The sequence below is a fragment of the Halichoeres trimaculatus genome, unplaced genomic scaffold (assembly GCF_033239565.1).
Source record: "Halichoeres trimaculatus isolate MK-OKI-2021-1 unplaced genomic scaffold, fHalTri1.1 fHalTri1_scaffold_17, whole genome shotgun sequence".
In the NCBI taxonomy this organism is placed as follows: domain Eukaryota; kingdom Metazoa; phylum Chordata; class Actinopteri; order Labriformes; family Labridae; genus Halichoeres; species Halichoeres trimaculatus.
In genome coordinates, this window is record NW_027437195.1 from 9,703,376 (window position 1) to 9,722,414 (window position 19,039).

At 40.5% G+C, this 19,039-nt stretch overlaps 1 protein-coding gene across 6 annotated transcripts in view; it reads left to right on the forward strand.

The window, feature by feature from the left end:
• The window catches only part of nrxn3a (neurexin 3a), a 171,253-nt gene that overhangs the window by 126,556 nt on the left and 25,658 nt on the right, over positions 1 to 19,039 (forward strand). For 5 of the 6 annotated variants that reach the window (XR_012599774.1, XR_012599775.1, XM_074691832.1 and 2 more), the window contains 2 exons: positions 774 to 947; positions 4,375 to 4,494. Coding sequence is in view for 4 of the 6 variants with exons in the window: in XM_074691832.1 (XP_074547933.1) it covers positions 774 to 947; positions 4,375 to 4,494 (294 nt within the window). In the remaining 2 variants the exon portion in view is untranslated. Of the gene's footprint in view, positions 1 to 773; positions 948 to 4,109; positions 4,208 to 4,374; positions 4,495 to 19,039 lie in introns of those variants that run through there. The other variant, XM_074691834.1, reaches the window with a different exon arrangement.

Below are 19,039 nucleotides of genomic sequence, written 5' to 3' on the forward strand. Positions count from 1 at the left end.
ACCCAACTATTTTCTGTGCCGTTTTCCAAAAAAGTGCACTGTAAAGACGAAGGTTTCTACCGTCCACAAAAGCAGTTTCCAGAGATCAGTTCAAATGCCAGACCTTTGGGGGGCGCTGTATTGCTCTAATAATAAATAAGAGAAGAAGCCCGGGCCAGCCTGTGAGCTAATGCTAGCACTTAGCAGAACTCCTCTTTACAGGTTCTTACTGCTTACCGTTGTTACTCCGGCAACGCCCCTTGACTATGGTAGCCATGATTAATCAATATTGATCCATATATAAGGCACATCGGATTATGAGGCGCACTGTCGGCTTTTCAGAAAGCTGAAGGCTTTTAGGTGCGCCTTATAGTGCGGAAAACACGTAGTCAATATCGATCCATATATAAGGCGCATCAGATTATAAGGCGCACTGTCGGCTTTTGAGAAAACTGAAGGCTTTTAGGTGCACCTTATGGTGCGGAAAATTCGGTAGATAGTTTGCAGAATGTCTAAAACAGGAAGAAGGGGATGACATGAGGTTAGAGCTGGGGAAAGTGCATCAACTGGCCAAATACCATCTGAGCGCTACGCTCCACTGGTCTGTCTTTATGAGAAACCACCTGACCAGCACAAAAGACACTTGCAGTGGACACAGGTCTTTATAAATAACATGGAATAAACAGAACAACAGGACAAAAAGAATCAAAACCTACCTCAAAATACATCCCAATACCGTGATTGTCTGCTCTTTCTAAACATGCCTCACTTTGTCTCTGTTTTCTACCTCTCAGGTGATCTGTTCATCGCAGGACTGGGCCCGGGCATGTACGGTAACCTCCCCAAGCTGGTGGCCTCCAGAGAAGGTTTCCAGGGATGTTTGGCGTCCGTGGATTTAAACGGTCGTCTCCCAGATCTCCTCAGCGACGCCTTGTTTCGCAGCGGGCAGATAGAGCGCGGATGTGAAGGTACACCGTCCCTCCGAGCCGAGCCCGATTTAAACTACTACAACACAAACTACAACTCCAACTCCAGCAGCCCTTTCTCCCTGCTCAATGCAAACAGCAGCTCCCCCGCCCTGCTCCCGTACAGAAGCCCCTCCGTTCTATTAACTCTGCTTGTTGCCTCTTTTACCAACTGTTAGCCAGGCCAAAAATCCCAAACCTCCTCACCTAGAAGCCCACGAGTTATTGACCACATTGGTCGCCCAGCGAAAATCCCTCTCAGAGCAGTTTGTGCCAGTGCAGCCACAGAAAATACTGCCAGGTGCTCCGTTTTTATCTCTTGTGCTTTTTGTAGGCTTTCATTTCTTTTAAGTTTTGTGAATTTTATCGAATGAGATGGGAACATCAGAGCTCCTGCTTCAGTGAGTGTCTGGCTCAGGTGTAATCTTCACATTCAGGTTCTGTTATCATTAGACCTAAGCTGTGACTTTACATTGTTTGGGGTCCAAATGACTAATGTGTACAAAAGTCAGAGGGTTTCTCTGGTCGTTACCGTGCGCATGCAGCTAAAAGTCAGACTGTAATGACCTGAATGTAAGAGCTGCTCCACATCAGTGAACAACAGCACCACCCAACAGTTTTTGTATTGACCCTAACAGGCACAGGAATGCTTGATGTAGACTTTTTAGGCCAATATTGATTCTTTTCTACTTATGTCAGCTTGTTGCACCTGCACTTCTTCTCTGTGTTTGAAGAAAGCTCACAGATTGCCACCTACTGACTGTAATGAGTAGGGTTTTAGATATGTACATTAATGCAGCTATTGATGTTTATTTTTGTTACAAAAAAAAAAAAAAAGTTGTATTGATGGAATTATAGTTACCATAACTATTCAGCCTGACACATGTCGTGCTTCCCTTAAAATGGTGCTGTTGTTCAGCTCTGAAATTTTTTTTTAGAGTCTTGGTTGGAGAATCACTAGCTGGAAAAAAGGGTAAAGAAAGGGTTAAAGAAATCTTAAGCTCTTCAGACCTTTAAAGTGAAGTTTTACACCTGAGCATGACACTGACCTGTAAGAGCTTCTAAAACCTTCACCAGTCCGTTTGTTCAGACTCCACAGTTTGCTCTCAGAGAAAACCTGGCTGTCATTTGTTTTCTGCTGATTGTACAATGTTCATGCTCACAGCTTTTGAAACATTTTGCATGAGCGAATGTCTCTGTTGACAAAATGTTTCCATCCTCCTCTCCGAGCCGGACGTGTTTTTCTTTTTTTGTGGTTGTTTCTGTCGTCCTCTGAAGGTTCTGGACCAGCTTCCACTACCTGCTCCTGTTTGCATGCAGATCATTATGTGTACAGCTGTTTCTTCTTCTGCCTGCCATATCATTCAGTGAGACATTGAGTGTACTGTATGTGTTTTTTTAACATTAACTAAATGAGCCCCATGTTAGATGAATACATGTGCTTGTTGATGTTTCATTTGATTAAAACAGCATTTTGTGTACTGTACGTCCTCCTCGCTGTGACAATCTGAATGCTTTCATGAGACTCTTGATGACTGGACTTTATGTGCTGCAAGAAAGCAATGATTGATTTATTTTTCAGAATAAAACTCATCAATCACAGTCTGTTGGTCTGATCCATGCATTACGTCTCATTTAAATGTGTGCTTGTTTGTTTTCTTTGTGTCTGTTTTTTTTTTTTCTCAGATGTTTCATGATTGGTTGATGAGTTGTCGCCGTGTGCTGCTTGCAATTCATCACAAGCTGTCATCACATTGATCTGAAATGTGCTTCTTCAGCCAATCAGCCCGTATCAACACTGCAAACACTTTAATCTAATAGAGCGTTTGTCTCTTTACCGAACAATTTTGACACATTTTATCCAGAATAAAAAATAATTAAAATCTAAAATCTCCTTTTTATTAGTGTCCTAGCTGAGATAGGCATAGTTTTAAAAGTTTCTAAGGAAACAACATGAGTACATGTATCAAAACACATGCAAACTCTGATTGTAGATTTTACATCACCTTAAAAACCACTCAGTGACATGTGTTCATTTAACTTCAGCTCTTTTTGTGATTCATTTCAAGGAAAGGGAGCAAGTTTAAACGCATTTGTACCATATCAGCTCCGATGTTTTACATGTGCAGAAGGAAAGAAATTATAGGAATGAAAGGTTGAATGTTGTGTTCACACCAAATGCTAAAAATTTCAATTTTTCCTTTTTATTTTGTTTACTTGCTTAGTTTACACAAATAAATCCATTTATGAGTGCCTAAAGACATGGTTGTAAACTTTCATAAGGTTTCCTTTAAACAATAATGAGACAAATACATTTTGTCATATTTTAATATTTTATGGAGGCCCTTAAAACTTAAAAGTATTAATGAAAATAAAAAAGCCAAGAAAAACACAATAGGAAAACACAAAAAAATCAAAACAATTAAAAAATAAATAAATAAATAAATAAATAAGGGAACAAATAGAAACAGAAGAATAACACAAGATTTCAGACAGAAAAAGAATGAAAAATGTACAAACTAGTTAATTTGTTTTCTTTACTTTGCTGTACTTTGTTTTAATTTTTGTTCTGTTTCTTTGTTTCCTTTCTTTTTAGTCTTGTTTATTTTTTCTTTTTTGTTCTCTTTCTCTGCATCTTTTTCGCAATGAATTCTTAATTTCAGCCTTTTTCGTTCCTATTTTTCTTATTTGTTGATCTGTTTCATTTGTCCCTTTATTTTGCGCCTCGTGGCCACTGCAATTTTTGCAGTAAAAGCCCATTGAAAACCCAGATTACAGCAACACACAGACTGACCACTAGATGGTGACACTGCACTATCATAAAGCAGCTAACCAAGCGAACCATAAACTCTCCACACTGAATCCTGAGCAGCAGCAGCAGATCCATGAACACATGAACAGAAGTAAAAGCAGGAAGTGAGTCAGATTAATTTCCAAATCCCAGCCCCCTCCTCCAAATTATCATCTGCTGGTTTGGTCCTAAAAGCTCCTGTTAGAGAGCAGCATGCATCACCTGACCAGGTAAGTCAGCACACAAGACATTTACTGAATCTGCAAAGACTTAAGCTCATGAAACGTGAAGAACGATACCATCAAGTGTTTTTGTTTTTAGGCATCCCAACCAGATGTTACACTTTTATTTTGAAAGGGCATTTATCTCAGCATTAACAGGAAGAAGATGAGTCGTTCGAGTTACAAAAGAACAATAGGAGATTGAACCGGATAACAGTTTAGAGAAGACTGTAGAACAACTGCATGAACAGGTGAACATTAACTTACTTACTCCTGTTACAAGAAAGTACAAAAATAATAATATTACCCGATCGAAACTTTCACTCTGTTTCTTTTTGGAAACCAATGTCCTGAACGTTAAACTCTGTTGAGTTTGTAGCAGAAAAACCTGTTGATGGTGATGGTTGCTCTTCATCAGGTCCCAGCACCACCTGTCAGGAGGACTCCTGCGCCAACATGGGGATCTGCATCCAGCAGTGGGAAAACTACACATGTGACTGCTCCATGACCTCCTACACAGGCACACAGTGCAACGACCGTGAGTACTGACTCTACCTTCAACCATAACAAACATGGATAACAGTGTTGAGACTGAGTGGCTGTGTTGGCTGAGATATGCACGACGAGAGGTCGCTGAGTTGCTGTGGCTGCACACAGATTCGTGCATGGTTGAGCTGCTCGTTTTGCTTGTTGGCTGCTGAGGAAGAAGTGTTGTGCTTTTAATCCTGGATGCTGTGTTCACATATTTAGAGGTTTGAAAGCTATGTGCGTTTATAACGAACAGAGGGGCTGTATAGTCTGACTCCATTCATTACAAAGAAACAATCATCTCCTGTAATAGAGCGAGTTCTTGTTCCAGTTCTGCCTCTAATAATAAGCTCCGTCTTAATAAAAGAACAAGATTATTCAAAACATTCAGTGCCATATGCTATATGCTACATAGCATTGGTCAGTTACATGAAGAAAAAAAAACAAAAAAAAACAACAACTTTGAATTTAGCTTATGCAATTACCACTAGAGGGCTGCACAGGCCAGACAGTGAAGCCACAAAAAGTGTGTGTTGCGTTGCTGTAATTGAAGGGGCTCCTGTGGTGTGAGTGAGATATATGATGCGTGACACCAGAATTCACTTTCTCCTGCTCCTCTGTTTAATCTGGCTCAGGCACAGACAAAACCACAGAACTTCCATATATGTATGTTTGTATGTTTGCAGCCTGCTCCAGCTCCTGCATAAATTAAGTTGCACAAAGCATTAAATAACATTCTCATGATGAGAATGACATCAACACATCAAGTGTAAAATACATAAATCAAAACACTTTAAAGAACAAAATGATTGTAAAAAATATCAAAAGTTTATTAAATTTATAAAATGTATGTATATTAAGAATTAGAAGAGTTTTCAGTTTCTCTGAGTTACCTTCAAACTGCGTTCAAAAACAACACAAAATGCATTTTCCCCCTAAATCACATTTTCATCAGTGACTTAGTGCATCTTACTGATGGGACTGAAAAGTCAAGGATCAAACAGGCATGTTGTAACACTGAATATGAACATGTTTAACAGCCGGATTAAAGTAATCACCACGGTCATAATGACATAATAATAATACATGACATAATGCATTTGCTGCACCATAAAAACTATGCAGAAAAGCACCTCAGATCCACAATGCCCAGTTTTCTGGTCCTCGTTCAGTATGTCGACACCGTCAGGTGTTAGTTGTGAATTTCACTTTCACCTAACAGCTCCAGAGAAATGTCTCATTTTAAAATTTAAAGGTCAAAATAGGACACCTGAATTGCTTGTAAATAGTAGAAAAAATGTTCATGTGGTAAGAAAATGTCCTTGTTTAGTTTCTTGATTTGAGAAATCATTCTTATTTCAATAAACTTGATTAAGAAATTTTTGTCACCCTATTTTCTTTTAAAGAAATCCAGGCATTGTTTTTCTCATTTCAGATCTTAAAGTAAGATATTTCAGTAGTAAGGCCAATTTTTTACCAAAAAAGGCACAAAAACTTAATTTGATTTCAGTTTTGGCAGTGTGTGCACACTGATCTGTGCCCCATTCTCTGCAAGATTCTTGCATGTGTAAAATTCTTCTCATTTTTAGGAGCTTTGTCCTAAAATCTTACAAACCTGCTTTGTCATACCTGTTCCTCTGCTCACTCACGTCTGCTCAGCCTGACTTGCCTCAGAAACTTTAGTGGTGGGCTAGTAGGAAATTTTCCTCTGAAGTTTGCAAGAGAATTCGGTCTGTTTGTGCATGCTTAAAAAGTTTATAACTTTTCAGGAGTTTTGTGCATGTGTGAATGCAGCTACACAGACTTAATTCTGCTGGATGAGGACTCATTACCGTCAGTTTGACTCCTCTTTGACCAAAAGCAGCTGGATGAGAGGGTTAAAAAACAGACTGAGTCCTTTTCTCGACTCAAGCTCTCACGGGGACCTGCACAATCAGACAGTCAGACAGGTTGCTCCGATGCAGCAGCTGTCTGTCTGTTGACTCAGGGTTGCATCATTGCTCTGGTCCAGATGGGGGGCGAGGAGTCCTGGCCCTGCAGATTAGGATCACACAGGAATATTTGATTAACTAAACCATTAAATGTCTCATTAGCAGCTCCATTGCCTGGTCAATGAGCTTACTTCAGATGAATGCCGGACATTTACAGAGGCTCAGGAAAACACCGCCTGTTCAACTTTCAACGAATTGTGACGCTTTTCACATGTCGAGTGAAACTTCATGAGCAATTAAAATACCTTTTCAAACAAACCCATGATGAAAGCACTTTGGTCCTGACATTTTTTGGAACTTTGAGACTCTGGCTGGGCTGTGGACAGTTGTTAGAAATCATTGTCCCGGACATACCTCAGGATCTTGGAGGCCACCATAGTTCCAGTTTTGATGCTCACGAGACACTTCCAGTGGTGGTTAGGATCCTCCAAACATCACATGGAAATTTTACTAGCTGGAGAAAAGGAGTCTGGGTAAGGGCTTTGTGTTTACAAATGCAGCCCACCCTGAAAAATGCAGGTATTTTTCAGAAGCTCTGCATTTATAAATGCCAATTTTAAAGTTTATTCATTCAAAGAGGGATGTTTTTCTGAAAAATCCCCTTTTTCTCACTGGTGTTTTGGCAAACCCTTATTTCAGCCTCTGACTGAAAGGTTTCATTTTAGCTGCTGTCCCTTTAAGGCCCCCTGCTCCACAACCCCTTTCTTATGATTGGTCTTCACTCTGGAGGCCTATGGAGGGTGGAGTTATGGGCAGACCTTAGTGTTTGAGGTCCATTCTTCCAGTGAACCAGTGAGGAGATCCTTATGTGATGACCTCATCTTTTCAACAAGACCATCTTGTGACGATCTCGAGCTCTTTTTTAAAACTCTTTATTATTTAACAGATTCAGGGGTTTCTACGTATTAAAGACATAGAGGCTTGTAAGTCAGCACATGCTCAGTACAGTACAGCATTGTTATTTCAGATCTGGGGAAAAGCAGAATACACACTTGCTCAAGATAAATTTGTCTTAAATGCAAAGTATCTTAACTTCTTTAGATTAAGTCCAATCTTCAGTCTTATTGCCTTCTGTCTTCTGCACTACAGATGCAACCAGAGGTGGAGAAATAAATCCTCCTGCCAGAGTGAACTGCTCTCACTGAGGTGAAGCTTTGTAAGAGCAGCAGCTTGAGTTAAACAACAGACAGAAGTAAAGAAAGAACGTCATCTGTTCTTTTTCAAGCTCAGCCCAACCAATCAGGACGAACCTGGACACTGAGTCTAAGATCTGGCTCGGTGCAAACCACCAGCTTCAAAAATAACCTTTACTGGAAAGCAATCCAGGATGATGGTTTGTAACAAGCTGTCTGAAAGGACTCTGTGTTGTCATGCCAGGTCTGTTTGTGGGGGTCTTCCAGGAGCTCTTGCAGGTATTCATATTCGAGCGTTGATGGGGGGGTGGGCCATCTGGTCACAAGTGAGCAGGCTGGCAGGCAATCAGAGCAATCGGCGGGGTGACAGAGAGGCTATTTTCTCCTTCACTGGTCTTTATTTCAGTTCTGCTGCATTCTAGATCATTCCCATCGATCCCACAACCTCCACACCCCAACCCCGACCGTTAACACAGAGAGCGTGAAGCTGCGTCTTTATGCACAGCAGTCCAACTCCCAGCCTGGACCAGCTTCCTGTTCAGTCCTGGAGCTGACTGTATGGAAGGACATGTAAGAAACAAGAGTCCACATGGACGGAGATAAGGCAGAGACTTCCTCTTTGTTTGATTCATCAAACCCTTTGAACTAGACATGTACAGATCGATTGGCTGGCAGATTTCCTTAAATTGGGGGGGAATCGTTGATCGTCCCATCCTTACATATGAAACTGATCTAACATAGCTCCGGGAAGGTCTGACAGCCAGCCATTGTTGCTTTTTGCTTTGATGCCTAAAACTCAGGACACTTTTTTGGTTATTTAGTTAAAAGATGAAGATTTTACTGTTTCACAGGTATTGTTCAATGATTTTCAATAAAATAAGATTGGGACATTGAAGGTATATGCTGTCAGTTATAAAAAATAAAAATCTGTATGGACCCAAATTGGTATTGGCAGGTCAGGCTTTTTAAAGATCGGTGATCGACCAGAAAATTGTGATCGGTGCACCCCTACAATGAACCCCTTATCTTTCGGGAATTGTTTGTGATGCATCTCAGTCATCCCTTCAGTTTGAAAAGGCGCTTCAGATGTCCTTATTTGTTCTATTATTAAGGGTAAATAAATGACACATTTTCAGGTTTTTAACAGAGAAGAAAACGTAGTTCATCTGGTGAAGTTTTAAAATAGCAATAGGGTCTTGAGCCTCATCATGAACATCCAAATAAAAGCTGTTGTGAGCTACAGACTAAATATTCACCCATGCACAAAGCTCCTGCAAACTTTCCACTTTTCTTGGGAAAAGAAACATGAAGAAATCTTCACTTTGAAACCACCTGTGCAAACTTTAACAGACGATCCATGGTGCAGAACCTGTCACCACAGAGTAGCTGTCCACCATCATGTAGTAAACTTTTCACTGAAGCTTCTGCAGTGTGCTCATGCTGTAATGTCTTTCCTGTGTGTGTGGTGCAGTATCATATGTGAATGGAGCTTTAGCTGCAGTTAGATACAACAAATGCAACACCATCACTGTCAAAATATCAGCTACAGCTACGATGGGGATACCACAGGTCTAAAAAAAGCCCAGATCTCCCTCTGAGAGCATCATTATACAACACGATACTGCTTTCAAGCAAACTGATGCTTTATAAGCGAGACTACTGTTTTCCTCCACTGTTGTTGGGTTTAAACTGTGTGTGCAGATATGCTTCTTGGTCCCTATGCATGATACATTCATCTGACTCCTGCTGTTTGTGATGGATGAGGTCTCAGAGCTGTACGACGGTTTGGAACGGTGCAAAGTTGCTGCTGAATGTCATCGTATCGGCCTCAGCGCCTTCCTGGTGGCTGCAGATATGAGCGTCTGGAGAAGGAGGTAGAAGGAGGAGCCGATGCCGCCTGGTCGTCTCTGTGTGTTATGCAAAAAATGGAAATGAGCAGTGTTAATAAACTGTTGATAAGTGGAGGATAATGTGTTTATTGACCTTCACCTCGCTCGTCTACCTCGGCTGCTGTTTGTGTGAGCTTTGCAGCGCACAGCTCTGCCTTGCATAAATCTGGAGCAGGAGGTAAAAAAGCTTGAGAGCAGGAAATGAAGCGGGGGAGGGGAGGGGGTGGAGGGCAGCAGGGGCAGGAGAAGCTGGCGTTCTTCTGCAGGTGGAGGAAAAACAGCCATGCATCACACTGGACAGGTCATTTGAACAGTGCAATGCTGCGTCTGAGTGTTCCTGAGATTAGGGAGGCTAATAATTTCTGAGGCCCATGCTTTATGTTAATGTGACAGGCCTCGCTGTTTATTTCTGCTGAGGCACCGTCTTTGTGGTGCTTAATTCCACTTTAATGGAACTGTTGTGTTAGTATCAACAGCCACCTCCCAGATTTACAGCCGACCTGAATTAACTCGTTTTTACGGCAGAGGACGTCCTCTGATTATTTTGCACGTGTGTCGACGACACCAAGGACACTTCAGACCGAGCAACTTTCTCAAACAGGAATTAGGAATTTCATTCCAACATGTGAAATGCTTTTGACAGCCGGAGCCGAAGCTTTTGTGCTGCTTTTTCCTGGAAGGTTAAAGGAGCCATTCTCTCTGAGTTTGGGATGTTTCTCTTTGAAAGAAACTTGAAAGAGATTTTTAGTTGCTTAGTTTTTTTTTCTCATCACTCTGATTCTTCACAGCTTCTCCATAAGCTCTAAAAATAAATCACACCATGAATGAAAGCAGTGGAAAAAGACTCTGTATATTTCTGTGGCTCCCTGTCAGAAACCTGATCTCTGCAAACATTTTATTTACTAATGTTATTGATCAAATGAATCACATGAAGATGTTTTTTGTTATGTGGCAAAGAATAATAGATAGTGGGCATGATGTTTTGCAGTTTTCATTCTAAAACACTTAAACCTCATAGAGTGGTTGTCTAAATTTCTCTCAAAGCACCTCACAGTGCTTATCTTAAGTCATCCTGATCTCGCTATAATAATAAAAATCTTATTTTAAAGGGACTGTAAAGACTTTCTTAGTGATCCTGAAAAGTATTTCCTAATTTTCTGATCCAGTCGAGCAGGACCAGATTGATTTACAGCACATCATTGTCCCTATGAAAACACCTTGCTGGCTGACAAAGTTTGGTAGTGAGAAGCAAGATCCGTGTTTTTCTCCTGAAAATGATTTCTTGGATTGATTTTGTAGTAATAGTGGACACTTAAGATGAACTGTATGAATGAAAAAGGACAGACGAGTAGAAGAAAACTGAATGGGAGAGTGATAGAGCACGAGGTAAAGGCTAAACACGAGCTAAACTGTTAGTGATAATGTCCATTCTAACCCACAGTCAGCAGTTATTCTGCAGTGGTCTGTTCAAACTTGAGAGTCTATCAATAAAATGAAGAGTGAGGTTACGTTAGCTCTGATTGGTAGATGAGCACTGGTAGGACATAACCACTAACATTACAGACATGTCTTAGAGCAGTGCTGAACTGTATAAAACATGGATGTAGTCTCCACAATGTCAGCTCAACTGTGAGCTGAGCTGAGCTGTGTGTACCGTGTGTGCCGATAGCAACATTAGCATTTCAGACCCAAGCCTTTTTTTGAACCAGGCAGTAAATATGCTTTTTAATGCCTTAAAAGTCTTTTTTTTTTTGGCTAAATGTGTTCGTGTAGTCTTTCTGCAGCCAGCCTCATGCAGATTCTCAATGAACACCAATTTTTAGGACATCAGCATAAGCTTCATTTTTCTAAACCAGATGTTGCCCCTTGGTTGTCACGTTTCAAACAACAGCGCTACCTGTCAATAAACACCTTACCTTGTTGTGTTGTATCTTGAGCAAAGAAGAGTAGTGTTGAAGAGAAGATCCCATCTCCATTCATTTCCAAAACACAAGGTTCGTTAAGTCTAGTCTTTGCGACAGTGTGCATGACTCCAGGCTATAGGTGTCGCTTTATCCATTCAAATGGTTCCTCACAGTCACTTTAAGACATTGTAATGCAATTATAAAAGTTTGTAACCGTACCAGCTGCAAATTGGCTTTTTTTGACTGTGTATGTATATGCTGTGATTCTGCAACTAGCCTCAAGTGGACAATAGGTGAACTCAAGTATGTAGCACAACACACAGGGCTCCTACTTTACGACTTGAGTGTCAGCTGGGTAGATAACTGTAACAAACGAGTTGCTCCTAAGATGGTTTGTCCATCAGAGTGAAGATTTCTTAAATCTTTATGGTCATAGTAGGGTCTGTTTTAGCTTCACAATAAAGACAGAGTGGTGTCCGCCAAACTTGAGGCTTAGAAACTGGAGATATCCAGGTGAAAGACATGGCAAGTTGGTGTCCCTAAAAAAAATTTCAATTGGTGTAACTAATGTCTCTCTCTCTCTCTCTCTCTCTCTTTATATATATATATATATATATATATATATATATATATATATATATATATTAATACGAACTGACCCAAACGTAAAGAGAAAACATTAATGTCTATGGCATTCTGACTTGCTCAGTACAACAAAACTCATATTATTAAGTTCGAAAATGAAAAATTTTGAATAAACTTTGAAATGGTATTTCATAAAAAATAAAAAACTTTAACACATATCATAACTTTCAGTTCACTTGCATAACCTTCAGGGAGGTAAATTATTTCATACTTGTTTGTGGTTACAACATTGGACAATTCAATGGTACTGATACGTCAATTGGTTTAAAATGGTAGAAATTAAATTTAAACACCAACAGAAATGCAAACTACACATTTTAACCAACATCTTACATGTGGTTAAAATAAGTTTATGGAATATTTTTTTATTTGGACATCATACCAACACTGATTTGCCTTTGACACATTCACTAACAGGTGACTTAATGGTGCCTGAACCTCTTCTTTTCTGCAGTTTAGGGTCATACTTTATGTTTGTGTTTAATTTTGGAGGGCTTTTTAATTGCTGTATTCAGAGGACACAACATGGACACGGACACATGAAACATCCTTCTGAGACCACTCTCAGATGATTTCTCCTGTTTCTTCAGTCTTTAAGACACATTGAAATTTCTGATAGGGTATCTTGACTATAAGGGGTTCTATTGTTTTTGTATTGATTTCACATGTTTTAAACCATTCCTGTCCAATATTCCTCCTTCACAGGAAGTTTAGTCTGTATTTTTTTTTCCCTCACTCTTCATTCAGGTCAAGCATCCTACCTCATTTCAGGCACAGCGTGACAGTGGCGCCACACAGTTTCCCAATTAGGTTAAGTCAGGATGGATGATGTTTAGGCTAAAAGTCTCAGACATAAGTTCAGTTTTTGTCTGAAAAATCTGCCGTTAAACTTTTTATCTAGAGTGAACACACAAAATATGATACCTCACAGACCACACATATCATGAACACAACCTCAGTGATGTCACAGATTGGTGTCTGAAGAGCCACTGTGACTGTGTTCTGTATGCACAGCCAGGAGCTGCAGTTTCAGGGCTGCAGGTCTTGGATCCTTGTGTTGACGTGACACTTGTGGTATTGGTTAGGATTAGACACTAAAACAGTTAAGTTAAACTCTAAAATCTTTAGTGTTTTCACGTGACGTAATCAGCTCGAGCCCGACCATGTTAGAAGCACTCTCACGAGGAAACGGCATTGTGTTTTCAGGTATTTATGACTGTTGTACAAAATGGTAAATCGCTATGCTTTTCACTACTAAAAGATATTGCAGATCGGAGTGAGGAGTGTAAATAGTTGTGGTTAGCTAAGCTCCATCAGGATTTCTAAGACAATAATCTGTCATTTATCTCAACATTTGGGTCTGTTCACAGCATTTCCTGTCCGGTCATGTTCTTTGCCAATAGTATCTTAAAATCATACTTTGGTAAAAGTAAATATATTACGATAGAGTATAACTTTGATTGAGAGGTAATTCACAGCAATAAATAGTACATAAGTAGAACTCAGTGTATTTCAGAGGCTTTTTTTTTTTAAGTGAGCCTCTCCCAAAAGAACATCATTTATTCCATGGACCTCCTCTTCTATGAAAATTATAGTAGTAGTAACAGTTTTGTTTTCATACCTTTGGGTCGATGATTATAAGGATGCTTACTCCTTGTATGGGTTGCTCCCGTGTTAGGCGTAATTTTTCAAAATATCTTTCTTTTACTTGCTTGCTGATTACTTCGCAAAGCGTTTTTCTGTTCTCTGTGCATTTTTCAACACTTAAAACATCTTAAAATCATATTTTACTGCTCACGTCTACCTCCATGTACCTCCAAAGCAACTGCACATGCGGGCAACTACCCAAATCGTGACATTGCTAACCCTCTATTTGAATCTACAAAATCTGATCTTGGTGACCACTCAGGAAAGCTGTCCTAATTAACAACAAGTGTCATAGAAATGCTGTCCTGAATCTGCAGCCATTAAATCTGCAGATACATGCTGCTCATTGTTGAGACGATGCAGTGGTCAGTGCTGTAGCTAGACACAAAAAGCTTCCTGGTTTGCAGGTGTGGAGTTTGTATGTTGTCCCCTTGCATACAGGGTCTCCTCCAGCTTCCTCCCACAGTCTATAAACAAGCTTACTAGGTTGATTGGTCTCTTAATGTCCTGTAGGTTTGATATTGTGTGGGAATGGTTGTCGGTCTCTACATGTTAGCCCTGTGATTGGGTTGTGACCTGTCCAAGTGAACCCTGCCTTGAGTGACAGCTGGAATAACTGATAACTTATTGTTTGCTGTTAAACATAATTAATTTTGATGCACCAAGATCAGGAAGGCTCTGACACGTTTCGGGTGCAGTAAAGTAGTTATATTGAATCCTCACACCTGAGGCGTCTTTGGACAAATAATCAGTGTTGATGGGCTCTGAATTAGGTCACAACTGCTGATCACTGAGGGAGGCAAATCAGGCCTTAGATCTGGCCTAAAATAACTCAGTGTTGGTTTTCTTTTTGTGATCCTTGTGTTGTTGGAGTTGTTGTTAGCATTTCTTGATTGTGGACTGTTGGCGTTAAATTTTGACTGATCTTTGTCTTTGAAACAATACTGCTTAGTCTGCATGCACTTAAAGGAAATGATACAACAGTGATTGTTTTGTCCTTGCCTGCATAAAATCATCAGAAATACTCGCAACTGCTAAGATTTCCTGCTGGTGTAAGTTAGTTAGTAAAGGAGCTCAATCACAGAGACCCTGCTGTATATCAGTTCACTGTGCTCTTTGAGCTTCATATTTACTAAAAGTAACTGATGGTGCAGTTTGTCGTTCCTTTAACCTGAAAATAATTCAACCTTACACATGTGCACAGTTGCACTGTTCTGTTTTACTTGCTGCCATGAAAAAAAACTTTCACAACTCTGAGATGACCGAAGTAAAATGAAATGATGCAACATTGTGCAAGGCTGCTCAACAAGTTATTTTTATTTCATTTTACCTACAGTGCACACTCCTTTTGCAAGAATTTCTCCTGCAATCTCTCCCAGAATAATGCATCCATCTCCTGGTTACCGATGATTAAAAATCAGAATCAATATTTCTAAATACTGCAGCAGGAGTCTCTAATATCACAACCCTGGATTTCAGTTTGCTTCTTTCATGTGGCCGAGATGAAATTCAGCTCCTCTACTTTATCCCCTCTGGCTAAAGAAGGAGAGTCAGAGGCATTTCTAGCCCCAGTCGGCAAAGATGAATTTCAAAAACTATCCCCACCACCTCGAGAATCAGAGCGGATTAAGTTACAGAGTCTCAGGAGCTGAGGCGATCATACAGTCCCAACTTCTGATGAAAGACGTTCCCAAACGTTTGGAAGTCCACCTTTTTAATGATGTCCATGGTGCAAGAAGGATTTACCACCACATCATAAAAAACACACTATCTTTCACATGAAACGCTTAGTAATTTACCTCGTAACACATAATGCTCATTAACAGAAACAAAAGAGACCAATCTATATTTCATACTTGAACAAGTACTTGTGTGCTTGTTTCACATACTTTCAGAGATGTCTAAAACACTTTGTTTGAGCTGCGTAAATTCTCACATACTCCGTGCACACCACAGTGCCGTACTTACCTGCCACTCTAGCTAATCTTTTTGTTCACACAGTGGGAGCTGTGGTCAGTCTCCACCAACCTGCCACCAATGGCATTACATCTCTATTTGCGGCTGTAACGCTGTGAGTCTATTTTTACCTGACATGAAAACCAACAGAACATCTGGTCCATTTTGAAAATGAAAAACACCAAGTTCTGGCTCTTGATCGTCAGTATCGTTCTTGTTCATCAAAACTACGTCACTAACCTAACACGCTTACTGATGGTAGAAGCCCAAAATCACTGAATGAACTCAAAGTGAACTACAGATCAGCCTCTGAAAAGTGAAGTGCCTGTTTTTTATGTAACTTCTTTATACATGGTTGTTATCACATGATTTCACAGTTCAGACAGAAACATGCTGTTCTTTAATTTTGTGGTCTTGCTTATACAGCTGCTATAGAGTGTGCTGCCCTGTGCTCCAGAGACAGATCCAGTGTGAATGAGCGCGTGCAAGAGCTAAACTGCACCGATGGAGTAATTGGGTTAATCGTTAATTGGGGGTAAGACTCCCAGCTTCACAAACCCCTCTTCCCTCTGATCAGCCAGCACTCTGGAAAACCTGTCAGAGGTGGATCCATGGGCAGACCTTGGTGTATTTTAAGGCCCATCCTAAGGAGATCCTTATGTAATGAGCTCATAATTTCGTCCAGCATTAGTACTTTATATCTGTGTTTGAAAAATGGGAAAGCAGAACATGCGCTTCTTGGAAATCTTCTTTTTTTATTCTTTTCTCATTGTTATTTACAGGTTTAGTTGGAAAATCAGCCATAGGAAAATCTTTTATGAATATCATTGTGTCTCAATGCGTCAATTTTACCAATAGTTTTATACTTTTATGCACAAAATCACTAACTTCAGTGTAAAGAAGATGTTCTATTTCTTTTCCTGTAAGTAAAATTTTTAAAGCTGCAGGATGAAATTAACAGATAACCACATGAACAGACAGACGTAAAGTGAATAAGCTCCAGATGTGGATACTTAATGCTTGTGGCTAACTGTCTGATTTGGTGTGTGCTGCTCTCCTGTTGGTGACTGACACAAAAGCTTCAGAAATAGCAACAGAAACCGTGTCCTAATTTCACTTACAGCCCTTGTTCTATTACTGGCAAGAGTATCAGCAGCCATTAAGCTTTCCAGCTTTGGTGATTTACTATTTTGGGAGGCACTGAGACAGGTTGGTGCCCACAGTCAACACATGATGTGACTTGTGTGATGGCAGGGAGACAGATGCTCAGTGAAAGACGCAGAAACAAAAGGTGTTCTGGTTTGATTATCTCGTCGTTTCATTTTGTCTTTGGATATCAGTTTTAGTTTGTTTCTCACTCCGTCTGAAACACTGTTTGACTCATGTATTGATGATGTGAGAAGCTCCGTTTCTGAGCTTCACACATCACAACAGTAGACAGGGTTAGTTTTACCAACAGGTTTTTAACTAGGCCAAAGATTAAACAAGTGCAACTGTGTCATTAAACTTTCTAAGGTCAGTTAAGCTTGGAAATATACAGAGATTCTGTATAAGAAGCTACATGCTGACTTTTTGTTCAGGAGGTTTAATTTGTGGTGGAGCTGGTCGGGTGGAGCTGTGGTATTAGTGTCCTTCTGCTGCTTAAAACACACATTGGACAAGCACACCTCACTGTGTAATAAATGGGTCTTTTGCTCACTTTACCTTCTCATTGCCTCCAGACATGGCTGTGACCCTGCTCCGGCAGGTCCCAGCAGATACACAACTGTCCTGTTCTTGCTGGATGCTGCAGCTTGATCAAGTATTTCTGGTTCTGATCCACAACATTACCACTAGTTAAGTTACTTTTCAAAGTGAATTAATTTCCTCAATAGGTGCTCAATAAATTTGCGTCTGACCATTGGCTTTATAAAATGTGGATGTAGTCTTTACAAAGTCACCTATCTGTTTCTGACACAGTGAAATGAAACCAGTCTGTGGATGCAGCTGCATTGGATATGATGCAGGCTTTGAGCTTCCTTTGAAACAGCTACAGGGCTCCTACCAGTGAGCTGGGCTGTGTCTTTTATTGCACAATGTAATGATCCTTATATGTTCTAAACCACTGCGTTACAAAAAATTTACCCCCACCACAGTGTGTGCCGATTGCAACATTTTAAACCAGGTGGTAAATATACTGGGGTTTTTTTGGTGTGCAAGTTGTTTCTGGTCTTTCTGTAGCCAGCCTCAAGTGGATTCTTCATGAATAGCAACTTTATGATCAGTAATTTTTAACAGTATCATCAGCATAGAAATGAAAATTAACATTTGGGACATTCTGACCCAGGCAGTTGATATAAATATTAAACAAGAGCGGTCCCAGAACTGAGCCTTGAGGTACGCCCTTATGTATCTGAAGTACCTCTGATGTGACACCCTCTGACTGAACAGCCTGGGTTCTGCTGGAAAACAAAGTCTGCAGGGTGCCAAAAAGTGTGCACCAGGTTAGTCTAACTTGCATACTGCTTCCCACGATGCACTGTGCTAAAGTAGTTTGTCTCTTTCTGTTAATGGCGGGCAGCCCTCAATTTTAGGAGCACTACTACCATCCTCTGTAATGAGTTACCTGTTTATCCACAATACTAAAAGGCTAACATATAAGAGTCTGTTTGATCCAAGAATTCATGCTATGTGGCAGTTTCGTTCCTGCCTGTTACCTTCCAACCATTTGATACAGCTTGATGAAAACTCAATAGCAAAATCTGCTCAAGCTTCCCCATTCAGCTGCTGACACAGAAGGCGCTGAATAAGACATGGCCAAAGCAGAGAGAGCCCCCTGCTGTAAAAAACAACATGCTGCAGTGTTTTTTTCACTTATTTGAGTTGTCTTAAATTGTGGTTGTGATTCGGTGTGTTTTGGTGTAGCAGCACCCCTCTTGTGTGTTCACTGAAAGATGCGATGCTGATGAGAGAGTGCAGGTGTTCATTTTTCATATTGCACGTTGTGATTCTGTGTCTCAGCTCTGGCGCTCTGCCTGTATCATCCTCATCACTCGAGGGCATCGGACGTCTCAGTGGTCACGAAGCAGCTTTGCTGCACCAGCGCCCTGACAGGAAGTCTGTCAACACCTATCAACCACACAGCGCCCGCAGGGTCTCAGATATTACTTTATCATTCATGTTTGTAACAACTGAGGGCATTCCACCCCATTAACATATTGATAATTCATCAGTTATGACGTTATATGTTTGTTTAGGGCTGGTTTTGTTTGTGCGCACATGATTCTGCTCTGATGTAAAATCACTAAAGAGGAGCCTCTCTCAGTCCCTCCCCCTTCTCTCTCTCCCTCTTTGGCTGCTCCGGGATCCAGATCATTGCTGCTGTCTTTTCTCAAAGTGCGTATAGTGATG